Raw genomic sequence first — 24,145 nt, 5'->3', positions numbered from 1 at the left:
AGCTATGTTGTGTTGAGTCATCAGTATGTTCAAAGTCCCTACAAAACCTTCCCTTTCAGTCCTCCGAGCTGCCAATACCGCTGTCGCTACATCTGTATCTTCCCGTGCCCTCGCTGCTGTCTCTTCTGCCGCCGCTTTACGCCTTTTGAACTCTCTCTTCAGCTGAAAAATAACTGGCATGCGAACCCAATACAACATGATAGGAAAAAATATATACCACTGATGGTTTTTGAATTTGCTGTGCGCCACTCCCGTGACGAGGGGCAAAAGTGTGTTCGTATGATAAAAACGTCGTCATCCACTAGAAGCCAAATTTCCATGAGCGACACAATTAACATAAGTGACTAGCGTTCCCACAAGCTAAAAATCTTAGGGTATGCCTCTGAGTGCAATACAAGGATTCAGCTCAAAGTTACTGGATTCGACAATATAAAAAAACACGTAAGCGCTGAAAATTAAATAGAATTACCTGTGAAATACAGTACTATGCGTAGAAACAAAATATTCGTCAGTTTGGTCACTTCAGATCGGGGGAGAGCCTGATGATGTCAGAAATCTTTGTCACTACATTGAATGGATGGACTTACATTTAAAGGTAGAAATCTGGGCTTCGAGGAGAGGTCCATTAATGTTCTTTCCTTGAAACTTGTAAGGAGCAAGTACGGAAAAATTGCTTTTTTGGTCCGGTATGTTTTGTCACTTTGTGATTTCAGTCTTTTATATTTTCAGATTTCAGTTTTAATCTGCTATCTTTATTTTTTTTGGCAATTTTAGTCCTTTTTCCGACGTGGCACCAATTCAGTGCTGATGTGGAGCTGACGTGTACAGTGCCACGTAAGCATTTTTGAATAAAAAGGACCGAAATTGCCAAAAAGAACATGCAGGACTAAAACTGAAATATAAAAATATAGAGGACCAAAATCGCAAAGTGACAAACATACATGACCAAATTTGCAGTTTTTCCGGAGCAAGTACTCTAGCTGCTGACCACCAAAAAAGTATTTGCTTTTTATCCAAAAAAGTAAATTTTAGGAAAAAAATGTAATTATGGTTTCATAATTTTATCGATGATTTTGACTTCTGTTTTTTCAAGGATTTCAGTTTTAGTGTTTCCATTTTTTTTATATATAAATTTAGTCTTTTTTTTCAAGAAAATTATGTGACACGCATTGGTTATGTGACAATCAAAGTACTCTGCATTGGTTATTTTCCAAACTATTTTACAATGACTACATTAAATTTATTGAAAATTACATTAATTATCGGGAGAATTACATTAATTGAAATAAAAATTACATTAAAATAGATAAGTGTTTATAGATCAATAAAATAATATGTAGAAATTGATCAGTATTTATAGATACTTTTTTTTTTAAAAAATAAAATTAACATAGCCTTTAACTAGCCGTTAATTAGGTATTTTAGGATTAAAAAAAATAAATTCAGATTTATTAAAATAGATAACCCTTGGCAACCGTTAAATTAGCCATTTGTAGGAAACCGTGCGTGTAGCCCCATATCTCCCTTTGTAATTTTTTTTTTTAAAAAAGAAGACTTTGGTTACCATTAATTAGCATTTGGTAACCATTAATTAATTAATTTTTATTTAGTCGTTAGTAACCATTAATTTTTTTTAAAATGATATAAAAGGTGGGGAGGATTGGAATCACATGCATGCACCCAAATTTTTAAACGCGTTCCATTGTCAATTTAACACACTTATGACATCCCCATAAATCCACATGCATAAAGACATAGGATTAAGGTACATTTTAGGATGAACTTTTAGCTAATCGAAACGAAATGTCAAACCACATTCAATAGTGTTTAATATTTATATTTTGAAAATCTGGTGCAATAAGAAATTTGATTAATTTAGTAAGTAATTAAAATGTGGAGATCATAAATAATCTTGCACTGATAGTAAGAGTCGTATTCCAATGTAGCTTGATGTGATCTAAAACATATCTTAAAATAGCCGAACTTGTCGAACAAAAATGACAAAAAGCTAGTGGCAGTCGTAGCTAGCTCTCTGTTGAACCTGCATAATTAGAACTCTTCGATGAAACAGGATATGGGGTTTCAGCGGGACATCACACACTTGACGAAAAGTTGAGAAGTTAACTTAATTGGCACAAGTTCTTACCGATGGCACATATATACCGTTCCACCAGAACCTCCACCAGTGCTTTTTGCCCAATATAAAGTTCCACTGCAGGAGTTTGACGACATACTGTGTTGCATTTCTTGTACAAATTCTAGCAGCCTATCGGTTCCATCCAAACCAAGTCCCACTACAAGAAAAATGCACAAACACAACACTTAAAAGACAACGCTTTTAACGAAAAGGGTTGTCTTTTTTTAAAAGACAACGCTTTTAGTGAAAAGCGTTGTCGTTATATGTTTTTTGTTCATCAAAGACAACGTTTATTTTAAAAAGCGTTGTCAATAAGCTTTTTTTTGGGGTCAAAGACAACGCTTTTAAAAGTGTTGTCTATGAGCGTTTTTTTCCCATGTATCACAACACTTTTTATATCACAACACTTTTTAAAAAGTGTTGTAGAAAAAATATTATTTTTATTTAAAATAAAACATAAAATAAATAATATTTCCTTAGCCAATTAGATCCCCAAATCTCAGACCCCTTCTCTCGATCGCGATTTCTTCTTCCGACATATCCCTTAGCTCCTTTTTCTCTCTTTCAATTCAAAATCCCACCTCGATTTATGGCTTCGATTTTTGCTCGATTCTTCAAACGATTTTTGAAGTGACTCCGACGATGAATTGGTTGACACCTCGCAATGTTCTCGCTCGAGCCGTCGGGAAGCCCACCTCGCATCTTCACTACAGGTGAATACCGATCCCTTAGTTTTGTGGTTCAAAAGCTGTTCCAATTCTGCGACGAACAACAGATTCATCAGTTGGTTACATCATTCACTGAGGATCCCGCTATGTTCATATCGGCCTGTCTTGATCCTCTAGGGTATGTTTAGAACTCGACTACTGTATTTCTCCCTTGAATGTATAACTCCGATTTCTGGATTTTCGATTTTCTTTGCTTTATTGATAAAGTCTAACCTTACAACGATTTCATCAAATTTAACTTTCTCCATCAAACCCTTTGTAAATCTTCAATCAAAGCAATTTGCAGCATTCATTGTGTGAAAAACTGTATGTACTACATGTCCAAGAAGCAGTATACAACCCCCTATCTGGACTCCGAGGATTCAACATTGTCCTCTGTTTTTGTCATTTGATAAAACAACCATTAATTTCACTATTGATCTTTGATACTCTAACCAAACCGATGATTGACTGTAACTATGTTATATGCCATTGATTTTTCTGTTTAACGCGTGTCGCATGCTTTAATCAACTGTAATTTGTAGCAGCACATAGATTTGTCATTTTCAGTAGATGTCACCAAATTTTGTTACGGCTTCTCTCTCCAGGAAGCAATTGAGGGTGGTATGTTTGGCTTTGTTTTCACTGCTTCCAGTGATCTGTTTTGAAAAAAATGATTTATTTTTTTTCCTTTTGAAAAAGTATTAGGAAATGAAGTGTATGTTTGGTTTTGATTGTCTTTTAAAAAAACTTAATAGTGGTCAAATCATTTGGTAATTGATCTTTTAATGGTATGTTGATTTTTGTATGTTTATTGTGTTATAACATTTTATAATTTCATATAATGTAACAACGTTGTATTTTTTAGGAAATATGGAAATAAAAGTCAATCTGAAAATGAGTTTTTAGAAAATGATATGAACATAAGATGGTGGGCTTTGCTTTTCTAGATGAGAATTGGTTTTATAGAATAAAATTAAACGTATATTAGAAAATTGGTCTTTAGAAAATATTAGTTGAGTGTGACCTTGGTGAGGTTATTTTCAGTAGCAACTTTCTTACGAAGATTTTTTAAAATTAACTTGGATTGATATAACGTTGTTGGTCATGGTAGTTTGAGGAGAGGAGGATGCAATTCAATAGAGATTGAATCGACGATTTAGAGATGGTTGGTATTGAGGCTTTGGTTGGGGTTGGTGGAATGACATTTGGTGGCAGAAGCCAACACTGTTGACATTTTGTTACCATAAATATTACATTAGAGTTGCATTGGCATTCATTCAGGATCCATTGGATCCTTATGGAGATATCATAAATTGTGATTGCAAGCGGAGTCTGTGGGAGTGTCTTTTTTTGCTTATGTTCCTAGGCATTAACCTGCCATTATTTATTGGTGTCACAGGCAATTGCTGACTTGACAAAAGCATTGGAATTTGAGCCAAACTCAGTGGACATATTGCATGAAAGGGGTACTTATTATGACTCGATATTTTATGCTGTTGTTTTATGATTTGTTTCATATTACCTCCAGCCTTTATCATTTTCTTAAAGATCATGGTATTTCAAATTAAATTAATATAACCAGTGTTCCTGGCTATCTCTACAAATCTAGCAAAGGCCAAGTGTATGGTTGTGGATGGGGAAAAAGAGATCATAACATTTATTTTCAGAACAAGTTAATAACTTATTTGAAATTTATGATGGAGAAGAGACAGACAATAAACGTTATTTGAAAGTTCTAAGCAACAATTTAACACAGAAGCGCACAAATTTTAACTGCAGAAGAGACAAAATACAACAGAACTCCCATCAGCAACAAAATTTAGAAATTTCAAATATTTTGCAAAATAAATATTATAGGGCTTCACAATTTGTATGGACGCATACTGTTGCATTGCAACTAAAAACTGGCCGATTTCTGCTTAACATTGTTAGGACACCGGCATCTAGACCTATTTCTTGCATATTGTGCTTATCATGAAAGATGAAGGCTCCTTTATTTTTCTTTAATATTATTTTTTCCCTCTTTAAATTGCTTGTTACTTTGCTACATGTTACAGAAGTAATCATGTAATAAAATACTTTGCAGGTATTGTAAATTTTAAATTTAAGGATTATGAAGCTGCTGTTAATGACTTAACTGCATGTGTAAATGTTGACTCAGATAACAAATCTGCATACACTTACCTGGTCAGTCCAATACAACTAAGCTTCAGTTGTTACTTTTGTTTAGCAAAGTAAATGGCTTACACAAAAATGTGTAGTGATAAATTGCATCTGGTTTGTTTCATAGGGTTTGTCTCTATCCTCACTTGGTGAATATAAAAGAGCTAAAGAGGCACACCTGAAAGCAATCCAAATCGATCAAAATTTCCTTGAGGCTTGGACTCATCTTACACAGGTATCAATGAGTGAACATGTAGTTGTATATGCTTTCTTACCTATCTTCTGCAATGAATGATTCACAACTTATGTGGCATACTCTCAGAAAGCAAATAAATATCTTAATCTTTCTGCAAGTAGATAGCCTAGAATTGAAACAAACTCAGTGCCTCCTTTTCATCTGTGTTTCTAAGCTTTGGAAACTATGTTGCTAATGCACACGGCAAAAGTGGAAGATAAGATTGGAGCTGTTCCCCATGGATTATCTACAGATTCTAATGTTGTTAAGAGGTGTTTTGAAATACCATCTTCAAGTTTCATTCAAATGCTATTTGTCACTTTAAAACTATCAATAATCAATCTATATTTTTGGGTGTGTGATTTGCTGCTGTTATTCAGAGAATGTGAGTCCATATCAAGGAAAACTCTTCGTGCCGATGCTGAGAAGTATCAATTCCAGGCTGAAGTTTCATGGCTTATGGTCATCATTATCAACTCGCTTTACAGCAATAAGGATATTTTCTTGAGAGAGTTGATCTCAAATGCCTCTAATGTGAGCTTTTGTTGTTCCCCTTTGTTTGATGTTATTTACATCAACTTCGCTGGAAAGAGCTTGTGTTTGATGTATGTTTGTTGCTGATTTAGGCACTGGACAAGATTAGATTCCTGTCACTCACCGACAAAGAAATTTTGGGTGAAGGTGATGATACAAAGCTCGAGATTCAGGTTCGTGATTTATTGGTTTTAGTTTAGTCAGTTTTGCTAAATTTTTCGTTTAGCATTCTGTAGGAAGCTTTTAAGCATTAGATTATGGTATTACTGATGCATGCAATAATTTTTCCAATGTTGTAAAGAATAATTTTTCAGATTTTCATGAAAGTACTCTGGAGTTTGTTAAGTGGCTGTATTAGAATTTTATAGACATCATATTTCTTGATTATGTATTGACTGCTTGTTGAGTGTTGTAATCATAAAGATTTCTCGTGGAATTTTAAGTTGTTTTATCAGATTTTATAATGAACTCATTTTTCTGAAAATTAATGGACATGACTTATTATGAACAAAATGAACAAATGCAGATTACATTGGACAAAGAGAAGAAAACAGTTTCAATTCATGACAGAGGTATTGGAATGACAAAGGAGGATTTGATCAAGAATTTGGGAACCATTGCCAAATCTGGAACTTCAGGTGTGTGTATGTTTGTTTGTATCTTGTATTCGTGTATGATGGCTCAATAGTTGATTTTACTTTTACTTGAAAGCATTTACAGATCGGATTTTCCTTGTTTTTAACTTTCAATGACATTTTTCTATACAACATTTGTAGACAAAATGCAGACCAGTGGAGATCTTAACCTTATTGGGCAATTTGGTGTTGGATTTTACTCCGTATATCTTGTGGCTGACTACGTTGAAGTGATTAGCAAACATAATGTATGCCAAGTACTTTATCGATCGATCGAATCAGTATTTCTGGACTTAGTTGCTTTAGTTTTGTTGCTCGATGGATCCAAGTTTTAATTGAATTTGAGGTGTGGGTTGTGTAATTATATATTTGTTTAATTTATGTAGAAATTAAGGTTCTGCAGTTATGGATCGGCCTATTTTGAAGACAACGGTGGAGAAGGCGGCCTCGAGTTTAGCTACTGGGATATTTTGTGGTTCCATAGCTGCTTTGATCACTCTGCCCCTTGTTGAGGAGTAGGGGGGGGGGGCTGCGATTCATTCAGCAAAGATGCTGGGACATTATGGGTGGAAAGTTGTTGCAGCTAATGCGACCTTTGTTATGGTAAGGTTGTCACTCGAAAAATAACGGAAGAAACAAGACATTATTAATTTGTCAGTTGGTGCTGTATGTTTCAGTTTCGCAGGTGGGGCTTTTGTTTTTATTGATTTATCTTAATTAATTAGTTGATGAACAGTACTGGGGTTAATTAATTGTATATGAAATGATTATATATCCTTGTTGGGTGGCTGTGTGAGATTATTTGACTGTTTAAATAAATATTGTTAATTAATTTACCTCATCTAATTAAGGATTTGTGTACGTGTATAGATACAGTGATTCATTCATTTATGTTAACTCTCCTTCATGCCTATTCTCTTATTTTACATGCGCTTATATAATAATACTCTTCTAGACAGGAGTCCTCCATGCATGTTCATTAATATTGTATATAATTCATTGTATAGCAATCATGTTTGATTTCTTTATATACAAAAAACATTCATTTAAAAGTGTGTGTGCTGTATAAATATGCTTATTCCAGGTTAAGGAACACAACATTACCTACAAGAATGAGGATGGAATCATTGGGAAAATTTAATTTCTCAACTAGCAAACTTATCACGTTTTTAAGGTCCAGTGCATCTCCCAAGAGCTCATACTCCTAGTTCTTGTGACCGACTCCACAGAGGAACGCATTCTTCCCTCTCGGAGGTTGGTTTGAGGTAGCGCCAGAAATATCCAAACTCTCAGTTATAAATTTTCTATTACTGCATGTATATTTTCTCATACATCTCAAGGGGTTTCCTATTACAAATTTAATTGCACAAATCCCTCGCTTGTGGTGATGTTACGCCTTGCGAGTTTTTACACTACTTAGTCCAGACACGCATTTATCCTCATCACAATTAACTTGTACTGAATGTTTGATGTTTGCCCATTTTTCTTGAATTACATATTGATACCTTTGGTAGCAGTCAACTGGAAAATATTTTACAGTATATAATGATTTATTTAAATCTTTACTTGGTGATAAAACTGCATTCTTTGTTGGGCTCTTGTGCCAATATGATCTCAATGAGGTGTGGGGCTTCTCGGTTGACATTTGTCAGGCTTCTTCCCTGTTCTGGAACTTCCTTATGTTCCATGTTTGTTGTGACTCTGAAGCACTCTGTATTTAGGTTTTTTTATGTTGCGACTTTGTAACTAAGCTTAATTTTTATGCTTTAGAATTCTTATGATTTAAAATTTTTTCGTGAATATATATACTCTGAAGAAATTGCTGATACAAATTGATCTACAGGTGCGTAGGATTTCAGCTTGTGAAACTATGAGATCAGCAACTACCAATTGCAGTGATAAGATAGGAACTTTGACATGGCCGAGATGAACATGAAGAGTTCGATTATTTGTTATATTTGAATGATTTATAATATTGAAATATTGTATATTAGATTTAATTTTCAAAAATTTTGAATATTGAGTGATAATATTGAAAATTTGTGAATTAATTTTTTTTTTTGTTTTTTTTTTGAGAAAAGACAACGCTTTTTAAACGTTGTCGTAGGTGGAAAAAGCGTTGTCGTTACTAAAAAAGACAACACTTTTTTTCAAATATCATAACGCTTTTTATGCGTTGTCTTCGCTCAAAATGACAACGCTTTTTAAGCGTTGTCTTTGACCGCGGCCTTTTACAATATTGGCTACAACAACGCTTTTTTGTGACAAAGACAACGTGGAAAAAACATTGTCATTTTTAGATATGACAAAAAGCGTTGTCGTATCCAAAAACGACAACGCTTTTTCCATGTTGTCTTTGAGCGTGTCTTTTACAACACTGGCTACGACAACACTTTTTCGGGGACATTAACAACGCGAAAAAAGCGTTGTCTTTGGCCGTTTTTCTTGTAGTGTCCACAACTGCTATAGCTATATTTATGGTACGGCCACTTGTTGAGCATACCCTCCTCCCTCAAGAATGGCGCAAACCTGAAATTCACAATTTATATCATGCATTGCAAAATTGTCAAGCTATGGTTAAAAAAATAATGTTTAACAGTCAGCATAAAAGTTAAAAGGAAGGCAGGGAAAAAACATAATTCATCATCATTCTATAATACATCTCTTTAGGGAAAAATGACGATTACCCTTTCTCCAACTTTCCGACAATTGACATTTCTTCCAACAGCTTCAATTATTCCTGAGCATTCAAAGCCTGGGCGGAAAAACCCGACACTTGTAGCCACATCAACATTAATGTCATCTCTATTGACACCTACAGCCCACACCTTGATCAATACTTCATTGTCCTTAATTTTAGGAATCGTAACTTTTGGCTCCTCTAAACTACTTGAAAACCAGCATTAATTGACAGCATCTGTGACGACCCGGTTTTTAATCTCTCAAATCACAAAATTAATCCAAGATCATGAATTAGGAATAAGCAATCACCAAGCATCTGAAGCTGCAACAAATTTTTTTTTTTTTTAAAACCCTGGGCTGCGCTCGAGCGACAGAAAAGCGCCGCTCGGGCGCGCCCTGCTTGCATCAAAGCAGAACATCTCTGCCCCGGGCTGCGCTCGGGCTGCTGTTTTCTACAGCTCGAGCGCTGCTCTGGGCAGATTTTTGCCCAAGGATTGCAGCTCAATAGCCCTGCTTGCATCGAAGCAGAACATCTCTGCCCCAAGCTGCGCTCGGGCTGCTGTTTTCTACAGCTCGAGCGCTGCTCTGGGCAGATTTTTGCCCAAGGATTGCAGCTCAATCCAACTCTACAAAATAGCTTCCCAACTTGATTCTTTGATACACCAAATCATGCACAAGGTAAGGATCAAGTTCTAAACATGTTGAATCAACTCTCATAAGCATTATCATGGTATAGAAACCTTAACAAGTCAACAACATATATATTAACAACTCAAGATAAGAGTAAACATCTAGTTCAAGTGTATTTACAAGATCAAATACCAACACCCAACACTAAGATTCAAGTCTAATAGTTCATAACTTCAACTCTTATCCTTAACATATATGACAACAACTTTAATTCTACACCGGATCATCACGCTATTCTCCTCATCCCTTGTTCTTCAAGTTCGCTTTTGCCCGGATCCACTCCCGCCTATTGCCATGACACATACAACACAACAATAGCCGGATAACTCCGGTGAAAAATACATTTCCCAGTAAAAACAACTAAACATGCATAGCAAGCATATATCAAACTCATGATATAAAATAAAAAAAAATGCATGTTTTAAAACAAGGTTCTCCAACAATTCTCTCATTTCTTCGGTTGGGATCCCGAGAAGAAGATATCATAACTAACCATCGACTCTCCCGATCGAGGTGGGGCTACTTATCTTCCTTCTCTAGACTTTGAAGCCACTACATATGCATTTCAGATGCTAGGCTACGTCAACCACCCAGGCCATACATATATAATCCCTCAAATCGTCTATTCGAACGTCTCTGTTCATTTCAAAATCAAGGAATAAGTCTTGCAAGATGAATGCAACATATATCATCATAAAAGCATCCATTAACAACAAAGACTCATTCAACAACTCATAGAAGAGCATATAAAAGAAATTAAGCAAATAAATATGTGATTTAGGGAACTCGATACAAACCATCTCGAGTTATAATCCCATTCAAATAATAGTCCACTTTTACCTTTCAAATGTGATGTTTATGGTGTCTTCTAATTGTCCAAAGCTGTGCAATAAACCAATATAAGCCTTGACTCAAAATCTGCTCAAAACCATACAACTCTATTATAGAATAGCTTCAAACCTTGCTTCAATTCTCTACTGGTTCGAAGTCGATGTTCTCAAGCTCGATGGCTCTTGTTTCTAAGCTGAAACCAAAACTTCATTGCCAAAGAACATCAGCTTAAGCTCATCTCAATAGCAGCTCAAGCATAATATAGTAAAACACCTCAAATCAAAAGTTCGACGGCATATCGATATAAACTCGGCAATCCCGAACGCAACTATAACAATTCTATAATCATATCAGCTATATATCAATCCAAACTCAACATATCAGCAAACATATAAGTCGAATCATAGCTGGGAAATCATAAGAACCAATCCAACAATCCATTCTTCAACTTAACTTCAACATAACAAAGTATAGAAGCTCATCAACAACAATTCCATACAAAGTTCTGATCTCTGTCAATTTCGAATTCTCAAATCATGATGAACTAAGAGAAAACTTACATCAAATAGAAGGTCTTCTTGCAAGGATTCCAGAACATCTTTCGGAATCGAAATCGGATAACCGGATCAAAAGATACGGCGATTTGAAAATCAAAATCTCAAAGGAAAAAGAAGAACTCGGCTCCCTGTTCAACTTTCTGAATATGTTCTCCTACATACACGTATTCAAGCTGATTAATCACTTACAATTCTGATAACTTCAATGATAATTGCAATTTAGCCCCTCAACTCTTCAATAATTGCGATTTGGTCCTCAATTTCTCATTTCATTCAATTTCAATCCTAAATAATTTAAGAATATTAGAATTTAAATCAAAACTCCAAATATTCTCAAATTAAATATTCTCGGATTAAAATTAAATAATTCCGGGCGTTACAATTCTCCCCCACTAAGACTCGATTTCGTCCTCGAAATCTCAAGTAATATCAACAGATCATATAACAGATATCAGATAACAGAAAACTAAAGGAGACTCACATCAATGAAATATCTCTGGAAATCGTTGCCTCATGTCTGATTCTGTCTCCCAAGTTGCTTCTTCAATACCATGACGACTCCACTGGACTTTCACAAGTGGAATAGTCTTCGTTCGAAGTTGCTTTTCTTTTCGATCAAGAATCTGAATTGGATTTTCGAAATAACTCAAAGTCTCGTCGAGTTCAGCCTCATCAGATTGAAACACATGAGATTCATCAGCAAGATATTTTCGAAGCATCGATACATGAAAGACATCATGTATTCCAGATAAAGATGGAGGAAGAGCTAGTCGATAGGCAAGATTGCCTATTTTCTCAAGAACTTCATAGGGACCAATGTAGCGTGGAGACAACTTCCCTCGTTTGCCAAATCTGATAGTGCCTCTGAATGGAGAAATCTTCAGAAACACCATATCCCCCAGTTCAAAAGACAAAGGTCGACGTCGAATATTGGCATACTTCGCTTGTCTGTCCTGAGCTGTCTTCATTCTTTTCTGAATAAGCTTCACTTGTTCAGTCATATCTCGAATCATATCAGGTCCAGTGTCAGGTACATCAGAAATATCATCCCAGTACAGAGGAGATCGACACTTTCTTCCATATAAAGCTTCAAACGGAGCCATTTCAATACTCGATTGATAGCTGTTGTTGTACGAGAATTCACAAAGTGGTAGTGAATCTTGCCAACTCGTGCCAAAATCAAGCACCACAGCTCTCAACATATCCTCCAATGTCTGAATGGTACGCTCAGACTGTCCGTCTGTCTGTGGATGATAGGCTGTGCTCAAGTGTAACTGAGTACCCAAAGCATTCTGTAAACTGTGCCAGAAGTGAGATGTAAATCGAGGATCACGATCTGATACAATAGACTTCGGCACTCCATGCAATCTGACAACTTCTCGAACATAAATCTCTGCCATCTGGTCGTGTCTATACGTCATGCGCTAAGGAATGAAACACGCTGATTTCGTCAATCTATCGATAATCACCCAGATAGCATCACAACCTCTAGAAGATCGAGGTAATCTCGTCACGAAGTCCATGGAAATATGATCCCATTTCCATTCAGGTACGGACAAACTCTGTAACAAACCAGGCGATTTCTTCCTCTCAGCTTTCACCTGTTGGCAATTAATACATCAAGACACAAAATCAGTGATATCTGCCTTCATTTGTTTCCACCCATATTGCGTCTTCAAATCATTATATATCTTCCTACCACCAGGATGAATGCTATAACGACTACAATGCGCCTCTATCAGTAGTTGTTGTCGCACATCAGAAATATCAGGCACTACAAGGCGATTGTTTACATATAAAAGATCATCTCTAACCCGGTATTCGGACACATGCCCTGATCGGACTTTCTCAATCGAATTCTGCACATTCTGATCAAGTTTCCGAGCTTCTTTAATTCTCAAAAGTAGCTCGGGTTCAAATTGAATTTGATAAAGTCGCAGAGGCTGATAATTCGTATCAAATACTAATCCAGAACAACAACAGTCTTCAATCAAATGAGATACACCAATCGTCGATAGAGATAAAGAACATACCTTTCGACTCAATGCATCAGCTGCTGCATTCGATTTTCCCGGATAGTATCTAATCTCACAATCAAAATCTTTCAGCAAATCAAGCCATCTCCGCTGTCTCATATTCAGTTCTGACTGTGAAAACAAATATTTCAGACTCTTGTGATCAGAATAGATTTCAAATTGTTCCCCGTACAGATAATGTCGCCAAATCTTCAAAGCAAATACAATGGCGGCCAATTCAAGATCATGAATCGGATATCTGGTCTCGTGAGGCTTCAACTGTCGTGAGGCATAAGCAATCACATGCCCTCGCTGCATCAACACACATGCCAAACCTCGATGAGATGCATCACAATAAACAGTGAAACCACCAGTACCTGAAGGAATCATCAAGACTGGTGCACTGGTCAGTCGCTTCTTCAACTCAATAAAACTGGATTCACAGGCTTCAGACCAGATAAATGGAGCATTCTTCTGAGTCAACTGAGTAATCGGCTTCGCAATACTGGAAAAATCTTTAATGAACCGACGATAATACCCAGCCAAACCCATGAAACTACGTATCTCAGGAACAGATGTTGGTCTCGACCAATTGATCACTGCCTCAACTTTACTTGGATCAACAGCTATACCATTTCCGGATATGATATGTCCAAGAAAAACAACCTGTTTCAGCCAAAACTCATATTTCGACAGTTTAGCATACAGTTTCTCAGCTCTTAAAGTCTTCAACATGGTTCTCAAATGCTCAGAATGATCAATCAAATTCTTCGAATATATCAGAATATCATCAATAAAAATGATAACGAAGTCATCCAGATATTTATGAAACACACGGTTCATCAAAGCCATAAACACAACTAGAGCATTTGTCAGACCAAACGGCATAACTATAAACTCATAGTGGCCATACCTGGTTCTGAAAGCAGTTTTCGGAATATCAGAATCTCTAACTCTCAGCTGATGGTATCCAGATCTCAGATCGATCTTGGAATACATCGAAGAACCCTGCAACTGGTCAAATAAATCATCAATATGAGGCAAAGGGTATTTGTTCTTTACCATTGCCTTGTTCAGTTGCCGGTAGTCGATACACAATCTCATTGAACCGTCTTTCTTTCTGACAAACAGTACTGGAGCTCCCCAAGGAGAAACACTGGGTCGAATGTATCCCTTGGCCAGTAAATCTTCCAACTGATCTTTCAACTCCTTCAATTCAACTGGTGCCATTCGATAAGGTGCTTTAGAAATCAGTGCAGTACCTGGCATCAGTTCTATATTGAAATAAATCTCATGGTACGGAGGTAGTCCTGGAATCTCATCAGGGAAAACATCCGCAAATTCACTAACCACTGGCAAATCAGCCAGATTCGGGCTAGCTTTTAAAACATCAACTGTATAAACAATAAATCCCTCCGCTCCTTTCTGCAAAAGTCGGGTCATAGATAATACAGAAATCAGAGGAATCTTAGCACGAGAACCCTTACCATAAAACTTCCATTCTCCAGCCATCTCAGGTCTGAACCTCACCACTTTCTGAAAACAGTCTACGGTAGCTCTGTACTTGGTTAGCATATCAATTCCGATAATGCAGTCAAAATCAAACAAACCAAGCACAATACAATCTATCTCTATTTCACTACCGTCATACTGTAATAAACAATTCTTAACTGTCTGAATTGATATAAGACCTCTCCCCAAAGGAGAAGAGACAGATACAACAACAGGTAAAGATTCAGCAGGCAAAGCATGTAATGACACAAACCGTTCAGAGATAAATGTATGGGATGCACCTGTATCTATCAATACATAGGCAGGATAAACATAAAGAGAACAGTTACCTGCAATAACATCATCTGGTGCTCCCTGTGCCTGTTCCTCTGTCAGTGCAAAGACATGAGCCTGTTGTCTTGAAGGCTGGCTACCTGTCTGACTCCCTCCTGGTCTTGGTTGTTGATGTGGGTGTGGTGGTTGGAAGGAATGGACAGATGAGGCTTGCCTTGCAGGTTGAGCCACTGATCGTGATGACTCTGTACCTCGTGACTGTCCGGAACCCCTTTGAGGGCACACTCTTGCAAAATGTCCCGGCTGATGGCATATATGGCAACTCCCAAATACGCCTCGGCACTGATCAGTCGGATGACTTCCACCACAACTGTTACAAACCATGCCAGACTTCGGTTTTGACCCATTCGAACTCGAAGAACTGCTCCCAGACCTCTTAAACTGCTTTCCTCGAGCTTGCCAAAATTTCTTCTTGCCACTGCTACTGCCACCGCTTTCAAACCGAGGAGGTTTTTGTGAAATTGGAGCTGAAGATTGTGGCTGTCTCGGAGGTTGAACAGAATACAAAGCTCCTCGCTGTTGTATCAAACCAGCTTCTGCTCCTTTGGCACTGTTCAAGGCATCAGCAAATGTATTTGGTCGCCTTGTGTTCACCAAAGTAAATACCTCTGGATTCAGTCCATTAATGAACTGATCAGCCATAGCCTCATCACTGTCGGCAACGTGTGGAGCAAAACGTAGCAATGTAGAGAATTTTGCAACATAGTCTTCAATATTCAAATTTCCCTGCTTCAGATTAGCAAACTCTGCACCCTTATCTTTGCGGTAAGACACCGGAAAGAATCGTTGATAGAATTTAGTTTTGAAGACTGTCCAGGTGAGTACTGTTCCTCTACGCTCCAGAGCCTTCTTAGTCGTAAACCACCAGCTCTTCGCAACCTCATGCAGTTGGTGCCCAATCAGTCTGACTCTCCGCTCATCACCATAGTCAAGTGAATCAAACAACATCTCCATATCATCAAGCCATCCTTCATATTCGACTGCATTCTCAGTACCTTTTAAGGTTGGCGGCTTTTAAGATTGAAATCTTTTCAACAACGTTTCCATTGGTGTAGCAGACATATCCGTCATATCTCGAGAGGTACTTCCCTGTTCATTACTCGGAATTGCAGTAACCTGAGGCACTGTCGGAGGTACTACTGTTTGTTCAGGCAGAGGATGCACTGTCTGCTCTGGCCTAGGAGTAGGAACCTGTGGTCTGAGAGGAGGTCGGCCTGGTCGTCGAGACATATCTGATTATCAAAAGGGTTAGGATACCAGAATCATCAAATCTATTTCAGTCCTCCTCTGATCATCTTACCTCTGATCAAGACTCGGTTCTGATTCACTCGTAAATAAATAATCGAGGTATTCAGATAGCACATGCTTCCAATCAACTCAGATAATCAGGTAGCATGTCGTAAACAACAGATCACATGCTTTTATCATGTCAGATAGTGCAATAAGCATGCGTTTTTAATCATCATAAATCATACTTTTAAATAAAATAAATACAACATCCTGTAATAAAATACTTGAAAGTAAAACATGCTAGCATTTATAACATGTAAGTCAAGCATGTAATAAATCATAGCATAATAAATAAGTAAGCAAGGAAGAAGACTCGATCTACCCCACTCATTGTCTAACTCAGTCCAGAATTTTCTTGCTCTGATACCACCTGTTGTGATGACCCGGTTCTTAATCTCTCAAATCACAAAATTAATCCAAGATCATGAATTAGGAATAAGCAATCACCAAGCATCTGAAGCTGCAACAAATTTTTTTTTTTTAAAACCCTGGGCTGCGCTCGAGCGGCAGAAAAGCACCGCTCGGGCGCGCCCTGCTTTCATCGAAGCAGAACATCTCTGCCCCGGGCTGCGCTCGGGCTACTGTTTTCTACAGCTCGAGCGCTGCTCTGGGCAGATTTTTGCCCAAGGATTGCAGCTCAATCCAACTCTGCAAAATAGCTTCCCAACTAGATTCTTTGATACACCAAATCATGCACAAGGTAAGGATCAAGTTCTAAACATGTTGAATCAACTCTCATAAGCATTATCATGGTATAGAAATCTTAACAAGTCAACAACATATATATTAACAACTCAAGATAAGAGTAAACATCTAGTTCAAGTGTATTTACAAGATCAAATACCAACACCCAACACTAAGATTCAAGTCTATTAGTTCATAACTTCAACTCTTATCCTTAACATATACGACAACAACTTTAATTCTACACCGGATCATCACGCTATTCTCCTCATCCCTTGTTCTTCAAGTTCGCTTTTGCCCGGATCCACTCCCGCCTATTGCCATGACACATACAACACAACAATAGCCGGATAACTCCGGTGAGAAATACATTTCCCAGTAAAAGCAACTAAACATGTATAACAAGCATATATCAAACTCATGATATAAAATAAAAAAAAATGCATGTTTTAAAACAAGGTTCTCCAACAATTCTCTCATTTCTTTGGTTGGGATCCCGAGAAGAAGATATCATAACTAACCATCGACTCTCCCGATCGAGGTGGGGCTACTTATCTTCCTTCTCTAGACTTTGAAGCCACTACATATGCATTTCAGACGCTAGGCTACGTCAACCACCCAGGCCATACATATATAATCCCTCAAATCGTCTATTCGAACGTCTCTGTTCATTTCAAAATCAAGGAATAAGTCTTGCAAGATGAATGCAACATATATCATCATAAAAGCATCCATTAACAACAAAGACTCATTCAACAACTCATAGAAGAGCATATAAAAGCAATTAAGCAAATAAATATGTGATTTAGGGAACTCGATACAAACCATCTCGAGTTATAATCCCATTCAAATAATAGTCCACTTTTACCTTTCAAATGTGATGTTTATGGTGTCTTCTAATTGTCCAAAGCTGTGCAATAAACCAATATAAGCCTTGACTCAAAATCTGCTCAAAACCATACAACTCTATTATAGAATAGCTTCAAACCTTGCTTCAATTCTCTACTGGTTCGAAGTCGATGTTCTCAAGCTCGATGGCTCTTGTTTCTAAGCTGAAACCAAAACTTCATTGCCAAAGAACATCAGCTTAAGCTCATCTCAATAGCAGCTCAAGCATAATATAGTAAAACACCTCAAATCAAAAGTTCGACGGCATATCGGTATAAACTCGGCAATCCCGAATGCAACTATAACAATTCTATAATCATATCAGCTGTATATCAATCCAAACTCAACATATCAGCAAACATATAAGTCGAATCATAGCTGGGAAATCATAAGAACCAATCCAACAATCCATTCTTCAACTTAACTTCAACATAACAAAGTATAGAATCTCATCAACAACAATTCCATACAAAGTTCTGATCTCTGTCAATTTCGAATTCTCAAATCATGATGAACTAAGAGAAAACTTACATCAAATCGAAGGTTTTCTTGCAAGGATTCCAGAACATCTTTCGGAATCGAAATCGGATAACCGGATCAAAAGATACGGCGATTTGAAAATCAAAATCTCAAAGGAAAAAGAAGAACTCGGCTCCCTGTTCAACTTTCTGAATATGTTCTCCTACATACACGTATTCAAGCTGATTAATCACTTACAATTCTGATAACTTCAATGATAATTGCAATTTATCCCCTCAACTCTTCAATAATTGCGATTTGGTCCTCAATTTCTTATTTCATTCAATTTCAATCCTAAATAATTTAAGAATATTAGAATTTAAATCAAAACTCCAAATATTTCCCAATTAAATATTCTCGAATTAAAATTAAATAATTTCGGGCGTTACAGCATCGATCACATTCATTGTCGATTTCTAGCAAAGGCTAAATAGCACCGATGCAGAAATAGTATCTTGAGGGCCACACGAGTTATCTTGGCCAAGGCGACTCGGGGCGGCTGACTATAGAATATGCGAGAAGAGAGAGGAAGTGGGAGCATGGCAGTGAAAGTCCTGGGAATGGAAACCGGGTCTAGACCTTTTATTCCCCAAACGCAAATTTCAGATACTGAACTGAGATATAGGATACACAAAATTAAGCTTTTTCTCTAAATATAAAAATTTTCTAAGGTCAACTTACGCGAAAATCCATAAACATGCCAAAGGATCGAGTATGACGTTGAATTGCTCTTCAGGATTTGAGGAACAAAATAATACAGAATCGAGAAACAATAGCGAGGATTTTTAAAAGCAACTTTTCATTTGTTACATGCATGATGCAAAATGCCATAATACCCTACTTTGCAAAATTCGCTAGTGGAATTCCCCTAAAAACATAAAAAAAGTTCAATCTGTAGACCTTCGTGGCACATTCCACAGATTGATTCGACATCCGAATAAACAATTTCCTGGATCCATGTATCTAATACAATGCACTTAACAAATGATTCCGATCCACGCACAAGCAAAGTTTAAGAAACCCAAAAATTTTTGGGTAGAAGCAAAAAGGCAACAACAAGCAACAAACCAGAGTAATGTTTCAGCAGTGACATGGGTTTCACACCAGAAAGCAAAAATATTGATATAGGTATACAAACTATAGAAAGAAATACGCAGGTCTTCTGCAGGCGTGGATATACCATCCTAAACAAGCAAAACAGACACAAATTCAATCATGTTAAGAACCAACCAATGAATGTTCAACTTTTCATAGACATGGGATGAGTCAAGTTTGAAGTTACAGGATATAGAGGAACTACTATACATCATCACTCAAATTAAGAAGAAAAAAGAGACAGACAATATCTTCTTGTTTATATAGAGGATATAGAGCTAGGAACTTACGTGGACAACAAGCAATTCTAATACAAAGTTGAGTTACAGAACAAATACGGACTTCAAGTGTATTTATATCACGAGTAGATCCTAACGCAACATAATAACTCAACATACACACACTTAGCCTATGCACTATATCATGTATCAAAAATTTATTAAGATTATATATTGTTTCTAAATTTATCAAAATAAATAATATATATATATATATATGTATATATAGACTAATATCAAATACTTTATATGTATATGTAACAAGATTGAAATTCAAATAATATTTTTATTTTATAAAAAACTACGCTATCATAAACGGATGTATTATATATAATGTATAAAAATATATATAAACGAAATAATAATAATACTTTTAATTTTAATTTTCTAATAATATTTTAGATTTAATAAAATTTGATAATTAAAATATTTGTATATTATTATTATTATCGGTTATTATCGGGGTGGGTTCGGAATGGGGATAACATCGCTATACCAGCCCCAATATGTTTCAGAGAATTTTACACAAGAGAAAACAATATCAAAGTTTTAGAACATTCCATCAAAATAGCTTGAAACATATTCACAAACATTGCAGATAAATAACTTACTCAGGGGTTAGATTTGCACATAAGTTCATCAAACGATCGTTCGAGTATAAAACTCCGTCTTCTCTCAGCCATCTTTCCCCTCCTATTTTTGGGCAACAATATGCTTCTTGACGGTTAGAGAGGAGTTTATACAAATACAGAGTTTAATTCAAAGCCATAAAAAATCACTGAAAGATCTGATCTACCTTGCTCGCTTTTTCTTTCTTGCGGATATTTCTTGTCTCTCTGGTTTTCCTATTAAAAAAAGTGATTAAAAAAAGTGAGTGTGTCGTACAAAATTCAAACCGAGGAGTTTATACAAATACAAAGGGAAAAAAATCAAGAAATACCTTGCTCGCCTTTTCTTTCTTGCGGAGATTTCTTGTCTCTCTGGCTTTTGTATTAAAAAAAGTGAGTGTGTGGTACAAATACAGAGTTTAATTCAAAGCGAGAAGTTTATACAAATACGTAGGGTAAAAACTGAAGTTTATACAAATACATACGAGTTTATACAAATAATTGAAAGTCCTTACTCGACTTCTCTTGCGAAGATTTCTTGGTTTTCTCTGGTTTTTTATTTCAAAAAACTATAAAAGTGAGTTTGTGTCGTACAGATACAACATGTTTTTCCCCAACTACCGCTCAGGATGGCAATGGGGTGAGTCGGGGATGGGGATGCCTTCCCCATCCCCGTCCCCGAATTCAAATCCGATCCCCACACCCACCCCGATCTCCATTAATTTTTATCGGAGATTTCCCGTACCGATCCTCTCGGGCACCAAGTCCCCATCCCCATACTCATACCCGAAAATATATATATATATATATATATTATTAATAAATTTTATTATATATATATATATATTATATATATGAATTAGTAAATTTTATTATATAAAAATATAAAATTATTATTTAATTTTATAATAAAACACTTTAAATATTTTGGGTCAATTTTTTTTTATTATAGTATTAATTTTTAAAATTAATAAAAAGATTTAAAATACAAAATATTTTTATAAATCAAAATTATTATTTTTAAAAAAATACTATGTATAAAAAATTTATTAAGATTATATATGGTTTCTAAATTTATCAAAATAAATAATATATATATATATATATATATATGTATATATATATGTATATATAGACCAAGATTGAAATTCAAATAATATTTTTATTTTATAAAAAACTACGCTATCATAAACAGATATATTATATATAATGTATAAAAATATATATAAACGAAATAATAATAATAATTTTAATTTTAATTTTCTAATAATATTTTAGATTTAATAAAATTTGATAATTAAAATATTTGTATATTATTATTATTATTATCGGTTATTATCGAGTTGGGTTCGGGGATGGGGATAACATCACCATACCAGCCCCAATATGTTTCAGAGAATTTTACACAAGTAAAAACAATCTCAAAGTTTTAGAGCATTCCATCAAAATAGCTTGAAGAAACATATTCACAAACATTGCAGGTAAATAACTTAGTGTTAGATTTGCGCATAAGTTCATCAAACAATCGTCAGAGTATAAAACCTCATTCTCTCAGCCATCTTTCCGCTCCTATTTGTGGGCAATAATATGCATCTGGACGGTTAGAGAGGAGTTTATACAAATACAGAGTTTATGTCAAAGCCATACAAAATCAGTCAAAGCTCTGATCTACCTTGCTCGCTTTTTCTTTCTTGCGGATATTCTTGTCTCTCTCGTTTTTCTAGTTAAAAAAGTGAGTGTGTTGAACAAAATTCAAACCGAGGAATTTATACAAATACAGAGGGACAAAAAATCACGGAAATAACTTGCTCGCATTTTCTTTCTTGCGGAGATTTCTTGTCTCTCTGTTTTTTGTAATAAAAAAAGTGAGTGTGTGATACAAATACAGAGTTTAATTCGAAGCGAGGAGTTTATACAAATACGTAGGGTAAAAACTGAAGTTTATACAAATACGTACGAGTTTATACAAATCACTAAAATATCTTGCTCGAATTCTCTTGCAAAGATTTCTTGTTTCTCTCTGGTTTTTTTTTCTTTCAAAAAACTGAAAAAGTGAATTTGTGTCATACAGGTACAACATGTTCTTCCCCAACCACCGCTCAGAATGGCAATGGGGCGGGTCTGGGACGGGGATACCTTCCCCATGCCCGTCCCCAAATTCAAATCCGATCCCCACACCCGCCCCGATCTTCATTAATTTTTATCGGAGATTTCCCGTACCAATCCTCGCGGGGACCAAGTTCCCATCCCCATACTCATATACGAATATATATATATATATATATATATATATATATATATATGAATTAGTAAATTTTATTATATAATAATATAAAAATTATTATTCAATTTTATAATAAAACACTTAAAATATTTTGGGTCAATTTTTTTTTTATTATAGTATTAACTTTTAAAATTAATAAACAGATTTAAAATACAAAATATTTTTATAAATCAAAATTATTATTTTAAAGAAAATACTATGTATCAAAAATTTATTAATATTATATATTGTTTCTAAATTTATCAAAATAAATAATATAATATATGTATATATAGACTAATATCAATACTTTATATTTATATGTAACAAGATTGAAATTCAAATAATATTTTTATTTTATAAAAAATTACGCTATCATAAACGGATATATTATATATAATGTATAAAAATATATATAAACAAAATAATAATAATAATACTTTTAAATTTAATTTTCTAATAATATTTTAGATTTAATAAAATTTGATAATAAAAATATTTGTATATTATTATTATTATCGATTATTATCGGGGTGGGTTTGGGATGGGGATAGCATCGCTATACCAGCCCCAATATGTTTTAGGGAATTTTACACAAACGAAAACAATCTCAAAGTTTTAGAACATTCCATCAAAATAGTTTGAAGAAACATATTCACAAACATTGCAGATAAATAACTTATTCAGGGTTAGATTTGCGCATAAGTTCATCAAACGATCGTCTGAGTATAAAACCCCGTCTTCTCTCAGCCATCTTTCCGCTCCTATTTGTGGGCAACAATATGCTTCTGGACGGTTAGAGAGGTGTTTATACAAATACAGAGTTTAATTCAAAGTCATTAAAAATCAGTCAAAGATCTGTTCTACCATGCTCGCTTTTTCTTTCTTGCGGATATTTCTTGTCTCTCTGGTTTTCCTATTAAAAAAAGTGAGTGTGTCGTACAAAATTCAAACCGAGGAGTTTAGAAAAATACAGAGGGAAAAAAATCACGGAAATAACTTGCTCGCCTTTTCTTTCTTGCGGAGATTTCTTTTCTCTCTGTTTTTTGTATTAAAAAAAAGTGAGTGTGTGGTACAAATACAAAGTTTAATTCAAAGAGAGAAGTTTATACAAATACGTAGGGTAAAAACTGAAGTTATACAAATACATACGAGTTTATACAAATCAGTGAAAGAGCTTGCTCGACTTCTCTTGCGAAGATTTCTTGTTTTTCTCTGGTTTTTATTTCAAAAAACTGAAAAAGTGAGTTTGTGTCGTACAGGTACAACATGTTCTTCCCCAACTACCGCCTTCCCCATCCCCGTCGCCGAATTCAAATCCGATCCCACACTCGCTCCGATCTCCATTAATTCTTATCGAAGATTTCCCGTACCGATCCACGTGGGGACCAAGTCCCCCATCCCCATAATCATACCCGAATATATATATATATATATATATATATATATTATTTATATATATATGAATTAGTAAATTTTATTATAA

General features: G+C 35.5%; 1 protein-coding gene and 1 long non-coding RNA gene across 2 annotated transcripts; both read left to right on the top strand.

The window, feature by feature from the left end:
• Positions 1 to 4,244: 4,244 nt before the first annotated feature.
• On the top strand, positions 4,245 to 5,235 carry LOC140879817 (uncharacterized). Its single transcript, XR_012149514.1, has 3 exons — positions 4,245 to 4,313; positions 4,934 to 5,034; positions 5,138 to 5,235. It is a non-coding gene; the product is annotated as an uncharacterized lncRNA (long non-coding RNA).
• A 196-nt stretch (positions 5,236 to 5,431) lies between these two features.
• LOC140878143 (endoplasmin homolog) lies at positions 5,432 to 7,555 on the top strand. Its single transcript, XM_073281754.1, has 6 exons — positions 5,432 to 5,517; positions 5,626 to 5,779; positions 5,872 to 5,952; positions 6,306 to 6,417; positions 6,547 to 6,662; positions 7,499 to 7,555. The coding sequence occupies exons 1-6, from the start codon at positions 5,432 to 5,434 to the stop codon at positions 7,553 to 7,555; spliced, it is 606 nt and encodes a 201-aa protein (XP_073137855.1).
• The last annotated feature ends 16,590 nt before the right edge of the window (positions 7,556 to 24,145 follow it).

This window comes from Henckelia pumila, chromosome 2 (genome assembly GCF_033568475.1).
Source record: "Henckelia pumila isolate YLH828 chromosome 2, ASM3356847v2, whole genome shotgun sequence".
Classification (NCBI taxonomy): Eukaryota; Viridiplantae; Streptophyta; class Magnoliopsida; order Lamiales; family Gesneriaceae; genus Henckelia; species Henckelia pumila.
This window is presented reverse-complemented; position numbering and strand designations above follow the sequence as displayed.

Excerpts from the sequence above, each read along its gene's own strand:
- LOC140878143 (XM_073281754.1), top strand. The coding sequence starts at position 5,432 with ATGTTGCTAATGCACACGGCAAAAGTGGAAGATAAGATTGGAGCTGTT. Across the intron at positions 5,953-6,305 it reads ATACAAAGCTCGAGATTCAG|ATTACATTGGACAAAGAGAA; the intron begins GTTCGTGATTTA and ends GAACAAATGCAG. Across the intron at positions 6,418-6,546 it reads TGCCAAATCTGGAACTTCAG|CATTTGTAGACAAAATGCAG; the intron begins GTGTGTGTATGT and ends TTTTCTATACAA.